At 41.4% G+C, this 16031-nt stretch overlaps 2 protein-coding genes across 2 annotated transcripts in view; both read left to right on the top strand.

Moving 5' to 3' along the window:
• Positions 1-16031, top strand: part of LOC125902822 (ephrin-B2a-like) — a 250422-nt gene that overhangs the window by 25244 nt on the left and 209147 nt on the right. The gene's annotated exons all lie outside the window — the stretch shown is intronic.
• Positions 1-16031, top strand: part of gpc5a (glypican 5a) — a 226018-nt gene that overhangs the window by 840 nt on the left and 209147 nt on the right. The window contains exon 2 of the mRNA XM_049599439.1: positions 5264-5425. Within this exon, the coding sequence (XP_049455396.1) occupies positions 5264-5425 (162 nt within the window). The remainder of the gene's footprint in view (positions 1-5263; positions 5426-16031) is intronic.

Below are 16031 nucleotides of genomic sequence, written 5' to 3'. Positions count from 1 at the left end.
TGTGTCAGGTTCATCATAAATGTTAGAATATTTAAAATAATCCTGATAATGTTCAACCCATCCTCAGGCACTTAATGCTTAGCAACAGGAATATGTTTGGGGATAGATTTACCAAGTGTTTGCACAACACAACAGCCACTTAAAGGTATCACTTACTGTTTACCTCACTGTATTATATGGGCTAGTTTAGAATATACTGTATAATACAGTGTAGCTGCTGATAAGTGGCTTGCACGGATAAACAGGAATTACTTTCTGCCAAGTGAGGTAAACTGAGTTTCCTTAAACTTTCTGGACACCACCCACTGAAAGATTTTGGGTTGAATTCTGGGTGTGGGTATTTCATGTTGGCTTTCATTGACCGGGCAGTTTCCTGCTGCTGCTACTCTTGGAAAAGTAAATCTTAATGGTGTTGACGACCATCCTGCCACAAACTGCTCCCTACAAACTTCACTACCCCCTTTGCCTCTGCAAGGAATCTGATTACATTGACAGAAAACCCTCAAATGCCTCCTAAACCTCTAAATAACCCTCATAATGCCATTGTCACTCCTGAGCCCCTCAGAAGAGCCTGTGTGGTTTTAAATCGCTGCTCTGTTTCTTAGCCGAAAAGCACTTTCTCCGAGATAAATTGTGTGCAGTGGGTGACGATAAGCTCCTGATTCGGCCGCCCTGTAAAAGCACCTGCTACTGTTTATAACTGCACCTCCGCTGACCTCTCTGGCAACCTCTCGCTAACCTCCAAGTCCAAATGCATGTCGAGACTGGTGAGACGTAAATATTTTCCTTGATGGATTCAGATTAATTCACATAAAAACATCAGATAGCGTAGTGGGAGATAACCAGAGGTATAGGCGATCCTGGTTAGAAGTTATCTATAATTGAATGTGGGCTTTTGAAAAATAACGCTCAGAAATTCCAGGAATTTGAGAGAAAGCTGTCTCCATGTTTTCTAATAAGAGTTGCCAAACAGCCTTCAGTGTAGGTCAGAACACAGCAGAGTCAGAAGTCTATCACCTCGCTCTACAAAAGCTGCTTTTTGTGGAAATAACTCTGGAAAACATTTAGGTTTTTTTTAGAAAAAAAAAAAAGAAGAAGAAGAAGAAGCAAGACCTCGGGCTCTTTCAAGTTGTCTTATCTGGGAGAGTTTAAATTCCTCCACGTGTGCCATCGCCTGCTCTGCTCCCTCCTCGCTCTTCTCGGGAGCTGATAGCGTCTCTGGCAACAGCTTGGCACTCTCTGCCTAGGCATGTCAGAGAGGCTTTTTTTAATCCGAGTTTTGGGTCTCTTTTTAAGATGTTTTGATTGTCCCTTATGGGTGCAGATTTCTTACATTAGTTCATAGTGGAAAACCTGAGACATCACTTGGTGAGGCGATAACGCTTTTGAGTCCAATCTCCTTTGAGGATCTGTGTTTTGGTTTTTTTGCTCCACTAAAGCATTTGCTTCAAATACACAACCATTGTATGAGCCCTTACCTTAAGTTTAGGGATATCATTATTGTTTTAAAATGATTTATACAGCCAGAATCAACTGCAGATGTGTCACACAATCGAGAACAATGTCTTGATCAACTAATATTTTTAAAGAGTAGGCCTCGGATTTGCCATCATGGGCTTTTTATGCACATTGTACTTAGTTTATTTTTGCTTTTTGTGTGTCTGTTGGGTGAAATACATCCACATGGATTGTCAGTAAATCTTGTTCGGACGTTCATGGTCCCCAGACTAGGGCTGGGCAATATGAAGATATATATTGTTATCGAGATATATCAACATATTGTCTTAGATTTAGACTTTACAGGCAAATATAGAGAAATTCACAGCAGATTAAAAGTCAGCGAGGTAAGGAATAAAGTAACATGAGAAAAAATAAATAAATGATAAAATAAAATTGGTAATAAAGTAACATTATTGGTGATTATTGACCAAAAATCTCATTGTTTTAATATTTTTGGAAAAACAAAGCAACAACAACAACAACAACAACAACAAAGAAGTCATCCCCACAACTGTTGTGTTGGATTGAGTCTCCGAGTCCAAGCATTGATGAAGTGCTTTGGAGCAGATTCAAAATAACGAGATACGTAACGTGTATCAATCAATCAGTTCAATTCAATCATTTTTATTTATAAAGCCCAATATCACAAATCACAATTTGCCTCACAGGGCTTTACAGCATACGACACCCCTCTGTCCTTAGGACCCTCACAGCGGATAAGGAAAAACTCCCCCCCAAAAAACCTTTAATGGGGGGGGGAAAAACGGTAGAAACCTCAGGAAGAGACACTGAGGAGGGATCCCTCTTCCAGGACGGACAGACGTGCAATAGATGTCATACAGAACAGATCAACATAATAAATTAACAGCAATCCGTATGACACAATGAGACAGAAAGAGAGACAGAGACAGAGACAGAGAGATATATCGAGATATAAAAATATCATGATGTAATTTTCAGGAGATATCGTCCAACCCTACCCCAGATTGACTATAATGATTGGGGCGATTGAAGTAGCGTCACACACTGATACAGTCATGCTGTGTTCCCTGGAGAAATTTCAGGACAGTCTGACCATATGAAAAAATAGCTACTGCTTATCCTTACTCATCACTTTTTAAGGTTTCGACTGAAATAACGCAGTATGAAGTAGTATCAAAACTTCTCCAGTCAAACAATACCTGCATTCGATCCTTTTTGTACTGGGGTCTAGAAATAATGACCATTTGTAAGGTTTTTCTTGCAGCCAAACACTGCAAGTGTTCTTCGATTTAATCTCACATGATTGGCCCACTACCAGTTACAACCCATACAGTCTGTGGTGTGGTGGAGTTTGCAGTTCAACCTGCGGAGATGTCACCAAAACGTTTGAAAGTATGGCTGTACTATATGCCTTCTTTTCACATGATGCGTATCAAATGAAGTCCAAGGAAGTACTCTGTTGGTATCGGCATCACTTTAAGGCTACTGGTATTATAATTTTTCAAACAATATACCCAGCCCTAATGATACTCATGTGACTTGTCCTCTTGTGCCACCAACAAGTTAGCTTTCATGGTCCTTAGTGAAATACCTCCATTGGACACACTGCATGACTTCACACTCTTAGTCTTGTTCTCTTGCTGATGAATGCTGCTAAAAGAAGCAGCTTGTCAGTCAGTTTATCATACAGAAGATAGTTAGACGCACTCACTTACTCATACTCACCTTCAGGCAGTTTAAGGTGTCAGATCCACCTGACTTGCCTGTGCTGTGGAATGTGTAAACGAAAGTGGAGCACCCAAAAGAGAGCATGCAAATCCCCAGCCCCAGTTTATGCCTGCCACGTATTACATTCAGGTCACAGAGGTAAGCATTCCTTTTTCTGAAAAATAAATACCTGCTGATGTTCAGGAGAGAAAAAAAAATGGCCTTGTAACACCATGTGCTTGTTCTCAAAGTATTTCCAAAATCCAAAAGATTTGGACTGTTATGTTTGCTGCACAGCACAACATTTAACCCATTTCCCATGTTTCTGAAGATAACAAAGATGGTAGCCATAAATGATACTGTTAGTGTCTTTCCTTAAAGGGGAAATGCGGCCATTTGAGACAGTCCAACAATATTTGTGAACCGTAAACATGAACAACTCTTTCCAAAAGCAAAAAACAAATTTCAAATTTATGATGCTATATGTTATGAAGTCCAGAACTGCTCAGTAGACTAGAATTTGAAAAGATATTACAGATCAGTGGTTCCCAACTGGTCCAGCCACAGGGTCCAGATTTCTCCTTAGTCATTAGTTTGAGGCCACACAGTTTAATAAATTCAGTGTCATACTTGTGTTTGGCCATGTTGTTAAGCTAGTTTGCTGTCTCTGTCAAATAGCTGTCCATTAGTCACTCACACTACAACAGAGAATGGCACTTCAAAATAAAAGCTCTGTGCTGGAAATTTACTGTACTTAAAAGTAAAGTTGTTGTTTTTTTTTTTTTACAAACTTGACACATTTGTGAGCCGCTTGTGATCCATTCAGAATGGGCCTGCGACCCACCATTTGGGATCCACTGTTATAGATGACATTTAGAGTCCTCAGGGGAATGTTAGGAGTATATGGGTACATTTCTGTTTCACAGCTGGGAACACTACAATAGAATAAAGGTCATTTTGGGTATAAAAAAGAAAACAAACATTGTGTGGGTCCACAAAATGAGTCGCACATCCGTTCTTTGTGGAGCAGCTCCAGACTTTATACTTATTGACATCCCATGTTTGAGACTTCTCTGATTTCTGGCCTTTAGAGAGAGTAGCTCATTTCACATGAACTTTTTTAGGCCATAGATTAAACATATTGGATTTCTTAGTTTACGTGTTGTCCCCCTTTAATTTATTTAAGGTAAACCAAACATTTATTATCAGTTACATTTGACTATTGATGCAACTTAATTCATTCATTTTCCGTATCTGCTTATCCTGTTAGAAGTCACGGGTGTGCTGGAGCCTATCCCAGCTGACATTGGGCGAGAGGCGGGGTACGCCCTGGACAGGTCACCAGACTATCACAGGGCTGACACATAGAGACAGACAACCATTCACACTCACATTCACACCTACAGCCAATTTAGAGTCACCTATTAACCTAACCTGTCTCTGGACTGTGGGAGGAAGCTGGAGTACCCGAAGAACATGCAAACTTAGCACATAAGGGCTCCCCCATCCTGAGGTTTGAACCCTGGCCAAGAGGGTTCAAAGCAGGGACCCTCTTGCTGTGACGTGACAATGCTAACCACTGCACCACCACGTTATTTTCTGTTTTCTAAGATTATCATGGGTTAATATTTCTCTTGCATTGAACAAAAAGAGGAAAGACAGGTATGTCCTTTCCATCCAATCAGATTAGAAAATCAGAGCTTGGAGTATTAATCAGTGAACTGAATACTATTAAATTAGTGGCTAACTAATAATCAATTAATTGGTTAAAATAATATTTCAGGAAAAAAACATCAAAATTCTCTAATTCCAGCCGATTGAATGTGAATATTTTCTGGTTTCTTTACTCCTTTATGACAGTAAATCAAATATTTTTAAGGTGTGGACAAAATAAGACATTTGAGGAGGTCAGGCTGGGCTTTGGGAAACAGTGTCTGACATTTTTCACCATTTCCTGACATTTTTTAGACCAAACTAATTGATTAGAAGAGAAAATAATCAACAACTGTTGACAGTCCTGGCCCTTGGTCCGTAATGTTTTAAGATTCTAACATTTAATCTCATTGACTGTCAGGTTCAGACCTTCAGGTGTGCATGTCCAAGAACCTGACCTGCTGCACCAAAAAGATGGAGGAGAAGTACCAGGTGGCGGCCCGGAGAGACATCCAGAACCTCCTCCAGACATCCAGCTCCAGCCTCAAGTTCCTCATCTCACGCAATGTGGCTGCTTTTCAAGGTAAAGAGTTAACTGGCTTTGTGTGTTGTAAAGGTTAAACTTCATAAACGCGTTCTGAGATTAGAGTGCAAATGTTTACGTGGATAATTGTACGTGTGTAGCTGTTTGTGTGTGTTTCCCAGTCTGAGTACACATTTAGGAGTTAGGGTTTGTGTGGGTGTTGTAAAAACAGTGGATGAGTCACTGTGAGTGTGTGTGTGCGTGCAGTGAGGCTCCACTTCAGAGCAAACAGAGGAGGGTCTGTCCTCCTTCCAGATCCACCGCTACACTCTGATCTTGAGATTAGATAGGTTGGCTGTTCCTGTTGGAGACTCAAGAGGCCGTCTCTAAGGGCGAATGCCTGTCAGGGACGTGTACTGGAGCTTTTACTAATAGTTTCTCTTCCTGTGCAAGGTGTCCTGCTAGTCAGTATCCTGATAAGAATATCAGATACTCATATTTAGAGCACTGGAATGCAGTTATCTCGTCATAGACACATCGGAAACAGGCTGTTTCCAACCTTTTCTGTCATTGTTTCCCATTCCTCTCCATCCTTTCATTCACCAATGACTGACAGCTAACTTACAGGCAACAGCTTGCCTCTGTCTGTGCGTCTCCCTGCCCAGCGTGGGATGCTTCTCCCACTACAGCTGATGGCTGTCATATGACGGCTGAAACGAGTGGGCAACAAATACAGAGCTTATGACTCGAATGTACAGTCTCAGACATATCATTAAGCCAATTCTCTTTAACGATGTCTCTGGGTTTAAAGACGTGCTGTTATCCTCCCCCCTAAACTCAAATGATTTATAGGAGAGTCTCAGCGTGATCACAGTGTTTTAGTTGAGGTTTGCAGGGGCAATGCTCTGTTTGTGTTTGTCAGATGTTTGTGTCTACTCTGGCTCTGAAGGTGAACTGAAATACTCAGCGTTTATGATGACGTTTATGAAGCATGCCATCTTAAAATACTGTTGGCTTAAATCATAGCTGCAAACAGACTTGTGAAAGATGTTGGAGGGCAGGGTGGCTTTTAGAGGATAAGGCTTGTGTTTCGTATCGTCAAATGTCACGAAAAACCAAAAAGTTCATCTCTCAATACGTTTTGACTTCTCTACCCTGTCTGTGGAACTCAACCCCAAGCTGAGGATGTAAATCTTTAAAATGGTCACGAATGTACTGTAACTTCTCAGAGCTTTTGGTTTTTAGCAAATTTTACTTTAAACAGGAGTAAGGAGTAAATTTGTCTGGGACTATTTCCAGCAGCGGATTAACACACATTTAATGCTATGGTGAGTTTTTACAGCAGCATGAGAGTGTTTGTGGTAGTTCCTCAGAGTAACACGTCATCCAGTGAAACAGTGTAGACAATTGATGTGTTTTTATATAGTTTTTGGATAACAGTGGAGGACTATGGCCAGTGGTGTCCTCAAGGGTTGGCCGTGACCACCCTAATAAAATTTCTGCCAATGGACGCCAACTTTACTGTATTAAAGAGGCTGTGGTGCAATCATTTTTAAGCTACCACAAAAGTAGTGGTATCTTGTGAAACTAGACAACCTCAGGCATCCACTGTTACCAACCACGTCAGCATAGCTTGCTGGGAAGGAGGCTGACTAATGCCTCAATTTTGGGCTAAGTTTTGGCAAGGTAACAACTGGCATAGGCATTTTCAAAGGGGTCTCCTAGACTCTCACCTCAAGATATCCGAATGAAAATGAGTTCTATGGGTCCCCACGAGTCTCCTCTAAACTTACGTAATTTACTTCTTCAAATTAAAGGTGCATATTTGTCTTTTTAAGGAAAATGACAACCAACCTGTTTGAAGAAAAGTGAATCACCTAACACAGTGGTTCCCAACTGATGGGTCATGAGTCCATTCTGAGTGGACCGCAAGTGACTCGCAAACGTGTCAAGTTTGTAAAAAAACTCAGCGCTTTTATTTTGAAGTGCTGTTCCCTGCTCTAGAGTGAGTGACTAACGGACAGCTCCTTAACAGATACAGCAAACTAGCTGGATGACATGGCTAAACGCAAGTATGATGCTGAATATATTAAACTCTGTGGACCTTGAACTAATGACAAAGGAGAAATCTGGACCCTGTGCCTGGACCAGTTGGGAACCGCTTGCCTAACGTGTAGATATATCCATCCATTTTCATCAGCTCATCCAGGGCCCGGTCTCGGGGGCAGCAGGCCAAGCAAAGCACCCCAGATGTCCCTCTCCCCAGCAACGCTTTCCAGCTCCTCCTGGGGGACCCCAAGGCACTCCCAGGCCAGATGAGATATGTAATCCCTCCAGGGAAGTGCCCAGAACACCTCTAACGGGAGGCGCCCAGGAAGCATCCTGATCAGATACCTGAACCACCTCAACTGACCCCTTTTGAGGCGAAGGAGCAGCGTCTCTACTCTGAGCTCCCTCCAGATGTCTGAGCTCCTCACCCTATCTCTTAGACTGGGATACCTTAACTTTCCATATAGCTTTCAACCAGCCTTTATACTTCAACAGCATAATCACATCTGAAATTAAGCTATGACTTTTGATTTTCATGTGCTACCCTGACATTTTCAGTCTCCCCAAATGGCCAGCACTTTAAAACGTTTCTGGGGATGCCACCGAGCTGAAGATTGAAATCGTTTAAAGGTCACAAATATTTAGTAACTTCTTCAGACATTTAGCTTTTAGCAAAAGTTCCTTTTAAACAGGAGTAAGGAGTATATTTGTTGGGGACTATTTCCTGTAGCGGAGTTACATGCATTTATTGCTCTAGTGAGTATTTACAGCAGCAGCACAGTTTGGATTGACTCAAATGAAGAAACACGTTGTTTCTTAAAGTTTCTTAAAGTTCTCGTCAAAGTCTTGGTACTGGCTGGTTTTGTTCGCACAGGGCAAGCCAGAAGAGGCTGCAGGAGCTGGTAGTCATTTTCAAAATGAGCCGCACTCACATGGTTTCCTCTGTGGAATGGCAGCCAGTGTGCTCTCCTGCCAAACCAAACAGAGTTCCCTGTCAACATCGGCTCTCATCAGTCAACAAACATTGGCGGCTGCTTCCAACATCCAGGCTGCGTAATACAAGTGGCAACAGACGCTCAGCAATTTAGGTCTCATATTGGAGTCACAGCAGCAGCGTAACTGCTCTGAATGTTACATCTATTAAGTCATTATGTAGTGTTCCTAAGGCATTTTGTACTTTATTTAATTGCAGACCAAACTCTGTAGACGGCTGCAAACTATTAGTTTCATTATTTGATTAACTGATGATTATTTTTTTGATTAAATGAATAATTTGGTCTTTAAAAGATCAAAAATAGAGACAAATGCCAAATTTATATTGATTGATAGATTGTTTAAAGGTGCCCTGCATTTTTTTCTGTATGTAAATGTATTTTTACATTTAGTTTCCCACCAAAACCCACTGTGTGTACCAGTGGGGTCTAATAAGTAAGATGAGTGCATCCTCTTCTTCATAAAACATTTGCAAAGCTGATTTTAAATCCGGCGTTGTTTACATCCATGTTTGCTTGCTAGCAGATTTCTTCTTCACTGACTTTGTTGGCACATTTCTTTGTTTGTTGACACATCACCACCACCAGCTGTCGACCAGGGGAACAGTGTATCCAAACAAATCCTCCCCTGAAAGTTATGGGATCATGTATATAATCGTTATGACATAGTTAGTAAAAAGTAGTTTAAATTCATCATAACTTAAATCAAATTACACATAACAAAAATGCGCACTGCAAACATAACTTTTCCTCTCCACCTGCTCTGTGTTGTTTGTCTTGTTATTGAAGTAAATCTGTGCTGGTGAAAGCTAATGCTTGTTCAAATGTTGATGCAGACTTTTTGACTCACAGTCTACAATATCTGTTTACACACACACACACACACACACACACTCACACACACACACACACACGCACGCACGCACGCACGCAACCAGAGGCAGAGAGAAAGAGCCACCCACGTGGCATTGTTCTATTTGGCCGTGGAGGTTTTTAAGAGCCTTTGTCACATGGAGAAAAACTAACTGTGGCACCATATATATGGGAAGCACGGAGGGACAGAAATGTCTGGCAGATTCTTAGATCTTAACAGAGTGGGGGGAAAAAAGAGCTGTTTTGCTGCTCATGTGCAGACATAAAAGAAACACAAGTCAAGCATTTAATCCGTCTTTCCTATCCAGGGAGTGCTCAATGATGCTGAATTAATATGAGTGAATTGTTTGTTATTCATCTTGTGTGAGTGCGAGTTTTGTTTTGGGTGTTTTCAGATTATAATGGAAGTGGAAACAGGCCAACAACTTCACAGATCGTTTTGAAATTGAAGTAAAATTTTTACGTTGATTGGCTGCCCCCAGCAGCATTGCTGTTTGGCTTCATCATAAACACTTTTGTGGAGTACAGGAAGAAATATCTCTCTTTGAGGAGCTGGGTGGGTCGGGGTTCGACAGAAAAACAAGGTCCTTAGTTTTATTCCCTGAATGATTGGCAGCCTGCGCTGTAATTTGAGAGACAACAGAGAACAAGCAGAGTGTATAATGCATTACAACCACAGACAGGAAGAAGGGCGAGTTAAAAGGGGGCAGGCTAATGTGGTCATTTGTTTTGTGCAAAGCCTTCAATTAGGCATCTTTATATGATGCAGCTGAAGGCAGAGAGGGGATGAAGAAATTAGAGGAATGTAGATGGATAACGGTCTGAAACACTCAGGAGACACTGAGAAATAACACGAACCAATAAAATGCTATTTAAAATGTTTTTTCCTGGGGGACCCAATGTTTTTCTGCTCGTAATGGGCCACGGTTATAAAAAATCTTCAAGGGCATATTTAGAAAAAGCGCTCAATACTTGAACATAATGAGTAACACAAATAAAGTGAAAACAAGTGCTTGAGCTGTTAATTATGAGTAGAACTTCAAAGCTCAGTAATGGCTCATTACATTTTTCTCTTTTCTTCAGAGAAATGTGCCTCGGCATTTGAATGTCTCGTCCTGAAATGAACCTGACCGCTGCCTTTCAAGTCATTTCACAGCCAAAAGATAGCTGAGCAACTGGGGAGACAGAAAATAGAAAGAATAAAGACGAAGTTGATGGCATACTGTCAAACAGACGGCCTTTGAGCTTTCCAACGCATAACTTTTTTTCTCCCCCGACTTGCTCCCGGTCTGTCAGTAAGTCTCTCAGGACTGCATGTTTTCATTCACCGGTTGTGCGGTTTCTGCACGTCGTCTGCACAATGCACAAATATGCAGCCTGCTGAGCGGGGCTTCAGGGGAGATCTTTTTTCGCCCTGTGCAGGTTTGTCTTACATCCATGGCAACCAACCTGTGCAATCCCAGCGCCCCGTGGGGCAGGAGTCAATAAAAACTCAGAAAGAGAGCCCACTATGAATCAGCTGTTGAGATGCCTGAGAGACCGTCTGAGGAGGGGCGCTCAAATCTAGCAAAACGGTCTGAGATCACCACATCAAAGGAATGCCCTCCTCTGAGACCTGCTTTGATTTGAGGAATTATTAAAGCAGTGTATTGCCTTGTGCTGACTGCACAACTGAAGGATACTCCAGCTTCTGTAAATAATAAAATAAGTGTCCTCCCTTGTGTGATGTAAAAAGGGAAGGGTTTTGTCGTAGAAGAAGAGTGGGGGTTTTGGGTTTTGAACTTTAAACATTGCATGGATGGCTTTACATTTGCATTTGCAATAGTGAAAGTTGATTTTAGGAAACATGTTTACTTTGCAGCAGACTTAGATGAGCAATGAAACTACTCTCATACCTGTCTGTGAAACATATGGCTTAATTCAGCAGCCAGCTAGCTTAGATTAGCAGGGCTGATAATGCAAGCGATTTACTTGAAATTAACCACTTTTTGTTATTCACAGAAGAACTTTGCAAACTTGTACGGGCACACCCCCATTTATATGACAGTTCTAGTGCCTGCCCTTTAATAAAATAGCAGTACTAGCTAGCTACAGCAGTACTAGCTTGCTGGAATGTACCGGTGACTCTGCTACCCCCCATTGCGCGAGCAATGTATTGCATTTCAATTGTCACCTGCGTCGCTTGTGTTCAATGTGTTGACTATGAAAGGAAGTGTGTTGCTTGCGTCGCTTGCTCGCGTTGCGTGCGTCGACTATGAAACGGCCCTAAGTCTTAAGGTTTCTATGGTTTTCTCCTTGTCTCTGCCTTATACTTAAGGAATCCTTAGACTGTTGCACAAAAGACCTTAGTAACCAAAGCAAGGTAAAATAAAACTTAAGGTACAATATTACTTTGTAGTATTTGCTTTCTGTTATTGTATTCTTCCTTATAATTTTTTCCTCCTCTGACCAATATGATTTTCTTGTCTTCTTTGCCATTTTTTCGAGATCTAACTATGAGCCAACTTTGTGAGACAATAACAGGCATCACAGGCGTGAGTCCAAGCAAACAAACAATCTCCATGGAAACTTTTACTGGGTTTTACAGGGAGTTGCTGGAAGTATTTCACTCTGTGTGCACTGACTTCCTGTAGTCTTTCAGAGAGGGAACCAGTCATTTTTACATTCCTGTTTATGGAATAAACACATGAGAGACAATGGCTTCATTCCTAAGGACAGAGGGATGTCGTATGCTGTAAAGCCCTGTGAGGCAAATTGTGATTTGTGATATTGGGCTTTATAAATAAAATTGAATTGAATTGAATTCATCTATGATATTTAGAGGTGTTTGAGAGCATATTTTGTTTTATCTTTGAACAGAGCCAGTCTGGCTGTTTCCTCATTCCTTTAGTCTTTATGCTAAGTTAAAATAACCATCTCCTGTTTAGCTCCATGCATACTTTATCCTTCAGGGATTTATACTTCGGGATTTATCCTGGTGTCGTATGAGCAGAGGAAATCTCAGCTCGTTGCTATGCTAATTTATACCATGCAAAATGCAATAGGCTTGTGCTAATAACATTAGCATGTTATATTTGTTTGGAAAACGTGTTTAGTAGAAGACACTTGTTTTGTCAATGAGTTGTAATGGAGCCAAATTTTGTAACATTACCTTTGTTAAATGTTGCTGTGTCCTCGGTTTCACATGAGTAGAGGAAAGATCTGCTAGCCACTAGGCTTATTTATACAATGTAAAATGCCATAGGCTTATGCTAAAAACATTAGCATGTTGTATTAGTGGGGAAATTGTGTCCAAATAAAGACAAGTGTTTGTCTGTGAATGCTGCGAGTTATAGTGAAGCTGTCTCTATTAAGCCATGCTTAATGTGTGATTTGTGTGTGTTTTGAGTCAACTAAACTTTAAGGCACTTCACAGAAACCCCTCTGCCCACTAGTGTTTTGGAGGTGTAACTGCGTTGTGACACAGACACATTGCAGTTACACCTCCAAAACACTAGTGGGTTGTGACACAGACATATCACCACACAAGTATAAATGCTCACAACGGCGGAGGCCACGTGTCTAGGCTACGGCATAGGGTCTGCTGCACAAGTGTAAATCCCCCTTAAGACTTTAGTGTTTTCTTCTCTTCTGACTCTTGACAAGAAAGCAAATCAGTGTGTTTCTGAAAATGTTGAACTATTCCTTTAGAACCTATGACCCTTTTTACATAGAGATCACAGTACAGTGCAGCTACAGAACCAAACGAAGGGGGCATCATTTTGCTCCAGGCTTTGCGGGCATGACATGTAGCACAACAGCGTTGGCCTCCAGTGTGACGTAAGACAACTTGTCAGCAGTGCTTTCTAAACTACAACAGTGGCGTTAACGTATCAACAACAATCATTACCATCCCTGATATGTGGTGGCTGATCTCGTCCTCTGCTCGGAGGGTAAGGAGCTTCCAAATCTCATTGTTTTTGCAATTTTTATGGACATTTGTAGCCACTGTTGTTCTTTGACTAAGCCGCTAACTGCTAACAGCTACTTTTTAAAAACATCACACCAGTGCTGCCCATGATCTTGCAGCTGTCCAGTTTATACAGACATGATGTGATATTCCCACCTTGAACAGGTGTAAAAGGGGTTAGTAATACCTCCACATTATCAGTATTTCATAAGAACAAAGGCAAAGATTTTGAGGAAATACAATGATAGACAGGAGGTAGTAGTCTGAAATGTGTTTTAGTAGCCCATAATTCATTTTAAAGCCTCCACCAGTATTACATGACCACTCTATGAGTTGTGCTGTTATAAATTTTAATGCCGCTCTTAGTTGAACGTCTGTGGCAAGAAGCTGTTAGGACCATTAACACTCTGTGGGTTGTGGTCTTCATTCCAGTCAACGTGTCATTTTGGTTTCTAGCCTGTGAATTAAAAAGGAAGTTGTAGTCAACACGAGACATGGGAATCCACTAGACACAGTTGGTCAGCCTTTGCTTTTATATTTGCTCTGCTTCTAATTGTGTGCTACTGTTTTGTCAGGAACACAAGTGGTGCAGATGAATATAAGATCAAACAGTCGGGGCTTAGTGCTGGCGTCGTTGAAGTGGAAAGCTAGCCCGTTGTGTTCAGGACCTGCTATTTGCACTCATAAATGCTAATTGTGTTTCTGTTTACCAGCTTTTAAAGGATCCACTGCCCATCATTTGCTCTTTGAATTGAAAAAGGAACATAGTTGAATGGCAGTGGCCCCACAACTTGACTGAGTGCAGACCACAATCAGCCGTCAAATTACAGCAGCACACTCTGTGCCAAACAAGGTCTCAGTACGAGGGGAGTAAAGTTGTTTTGATTGCTGCTGATTAGACAGATGATGTTTTAAAGTTTTTTTTTTTGTGGCAGAGTTTCTATTTTCAGCGCATAAATTGTGGTTGTGTCACTCAGTTGGCTAACGCCCGTACCATATAGCCGCAACATCCTGGGCTTGTATCCTATAAAAGAATATTTTTAATTTGATTGGAAAAAAAAGAGAGAATTCATGCAGCAGACGGTCAAACTTAACTTCAACTCTGACCTCCAAACATGCTGACTCCTGAGGAATTAAAGGAGCAGTGTGTAGGATTCCGTGAGAGGATTGTAGATTGCAACTTGCTGAAACTTCTCCCATGTGCCAAACGTGAACTCCCAGTTAGGATTCCTTCAGTGTTCATTGTTCAGGAGGTTTTTACTGGGAGCTGAATTATCCACAGAAGTTTCTTTCTCTCCAAAACAAACAGACCAGGTGATTTAAACCAGTGAAAAAACTCTTAATGTTTTCTGACACTCTCGTCACAAAGAGGCTGTGAACTATGATGACTGATGCGAAAACACAAATGGCCCTTTCTAGAACTAGTGCTTGGTTTGTCCGGTCTGCGCTGCAGTAAAAACATGATGGCGCCAGCGGACCATGGCAGACCCCGTAGAGAAGGACTTGCTCCCTATGTAGATAAATGGCTCATTCTAAAACCCAATTCAGATCAATGATTCGCGACATGACAAAACTGTTTTAAAACGTTGCAGAGAAAAGTTGCAACGGTGTGAGGCCGGTCTGAGCTCGACTCAAGCCGGCTGATGCTGTCACCTGCAGCATCAACTGGTTTTAGAACATAAGGCTGGTCACCTGTTTCTACAGCTGACCGGCTTGTGATGAAGTCCGCTGGTCAAGTCAAAAATGACCGCAGATGGCAGGTGCTTCGTCCCCGCTGAGCCCTCTGTGTCCGTGTGTAGTGTGGTACAGTTCGACTGAACTTCTTCAACTCGATGTTTCCAGAATAGAGCTAACCAAACCAGAGCTAAAAGCAGTGTTAAATGTTATTTAGTCTGAACGCTGCTTGACCTGGGTAACAAATTTTGTTCCCGCATGTTCTTTAACATGTTTGAATGATAATAAATTGAACCTTGTGAAGATGTGAGTCTCCTCCTCTTCCTTATGGTCAGACTTTGGGATGATCTCAATATCCAGGGTGTTACTAACACCACGCGACTTCTCAAACTTCACCAGGTTCTCCAACTACACATCGATCGTACTTAAAGTGGCACCCAGCTGTTCAAATCACCAAATTTGAAGATACATGTTTGTCTTTGGACAGTAACTTATTGTTTGTTGACATAATCCACATTAAAATCTGAATGAATCCTGGAGAGCTGCCTGTAGCTGAGATGAACTGTTTGAGTGTGAAGCATTAATATGGTGCATTACATTACTAGTGAATCTTCTTTTATTATTAACAAACTGACTTTCTGATCTGATGTTCTTTTGTTTCCGCTCTACCTCACGCATGTTGTGTGTTGTTGAAACACTAATTATGAGTCTATAAGCCCTGCTGGTCACCCCTAGAGGCAATTCCCGCTGTGCAGGCCCTCTGAGGGCTCCCAAGGCTCTGTACCCATTAAATGCAAATTTGTTTGGGCCTTAAAGCAGGTCCTGCATTATTAGCTGTCTTGTAAAAAGGCCTGTGTCAAAAAAAAATGTACATGTTGAATATCATTAAGTACATTTTTGTTTGATTTAAACAACTGATCTTGGTGTCTTGAGAGCCCCGAGCTCTTGTTGGTAGTGAAAAACATAAAAACAATGAAAACAGAACTTAGTTGTTATCAAGAGCACAGTTAAAGTTGAAATCCACACTAGTTCTTGGTAAAATATCCTTATTTTCGCAATCTGTTATGTTGATTAGGTAAAATTATTTCACCTTTATGAGTGAGGGTAGCATGGAGCCTAAGATGGATCG

This window comes from Epinephelus fuscoguttatus, linkage group LG2, assembly GCF_011397635.1.
Source record: "Epinephelus fuscoguttatus linkage group LG2, E.fuscoguttatus.final_Chr_v1".
In the NCBI taxonomy this organism is placed as follows: domain Eukaryota; kingdom Metazoa; phylum Chordata; class Actinopteri; order Perciformes; family Serranidae; genus Epinephelus; species Epinephelus fuscoguttatus.
Note: the sequence above shows the minus strand (reverse complement) of the source record. Positions and strands in the feature narration are given on the sequence as shown.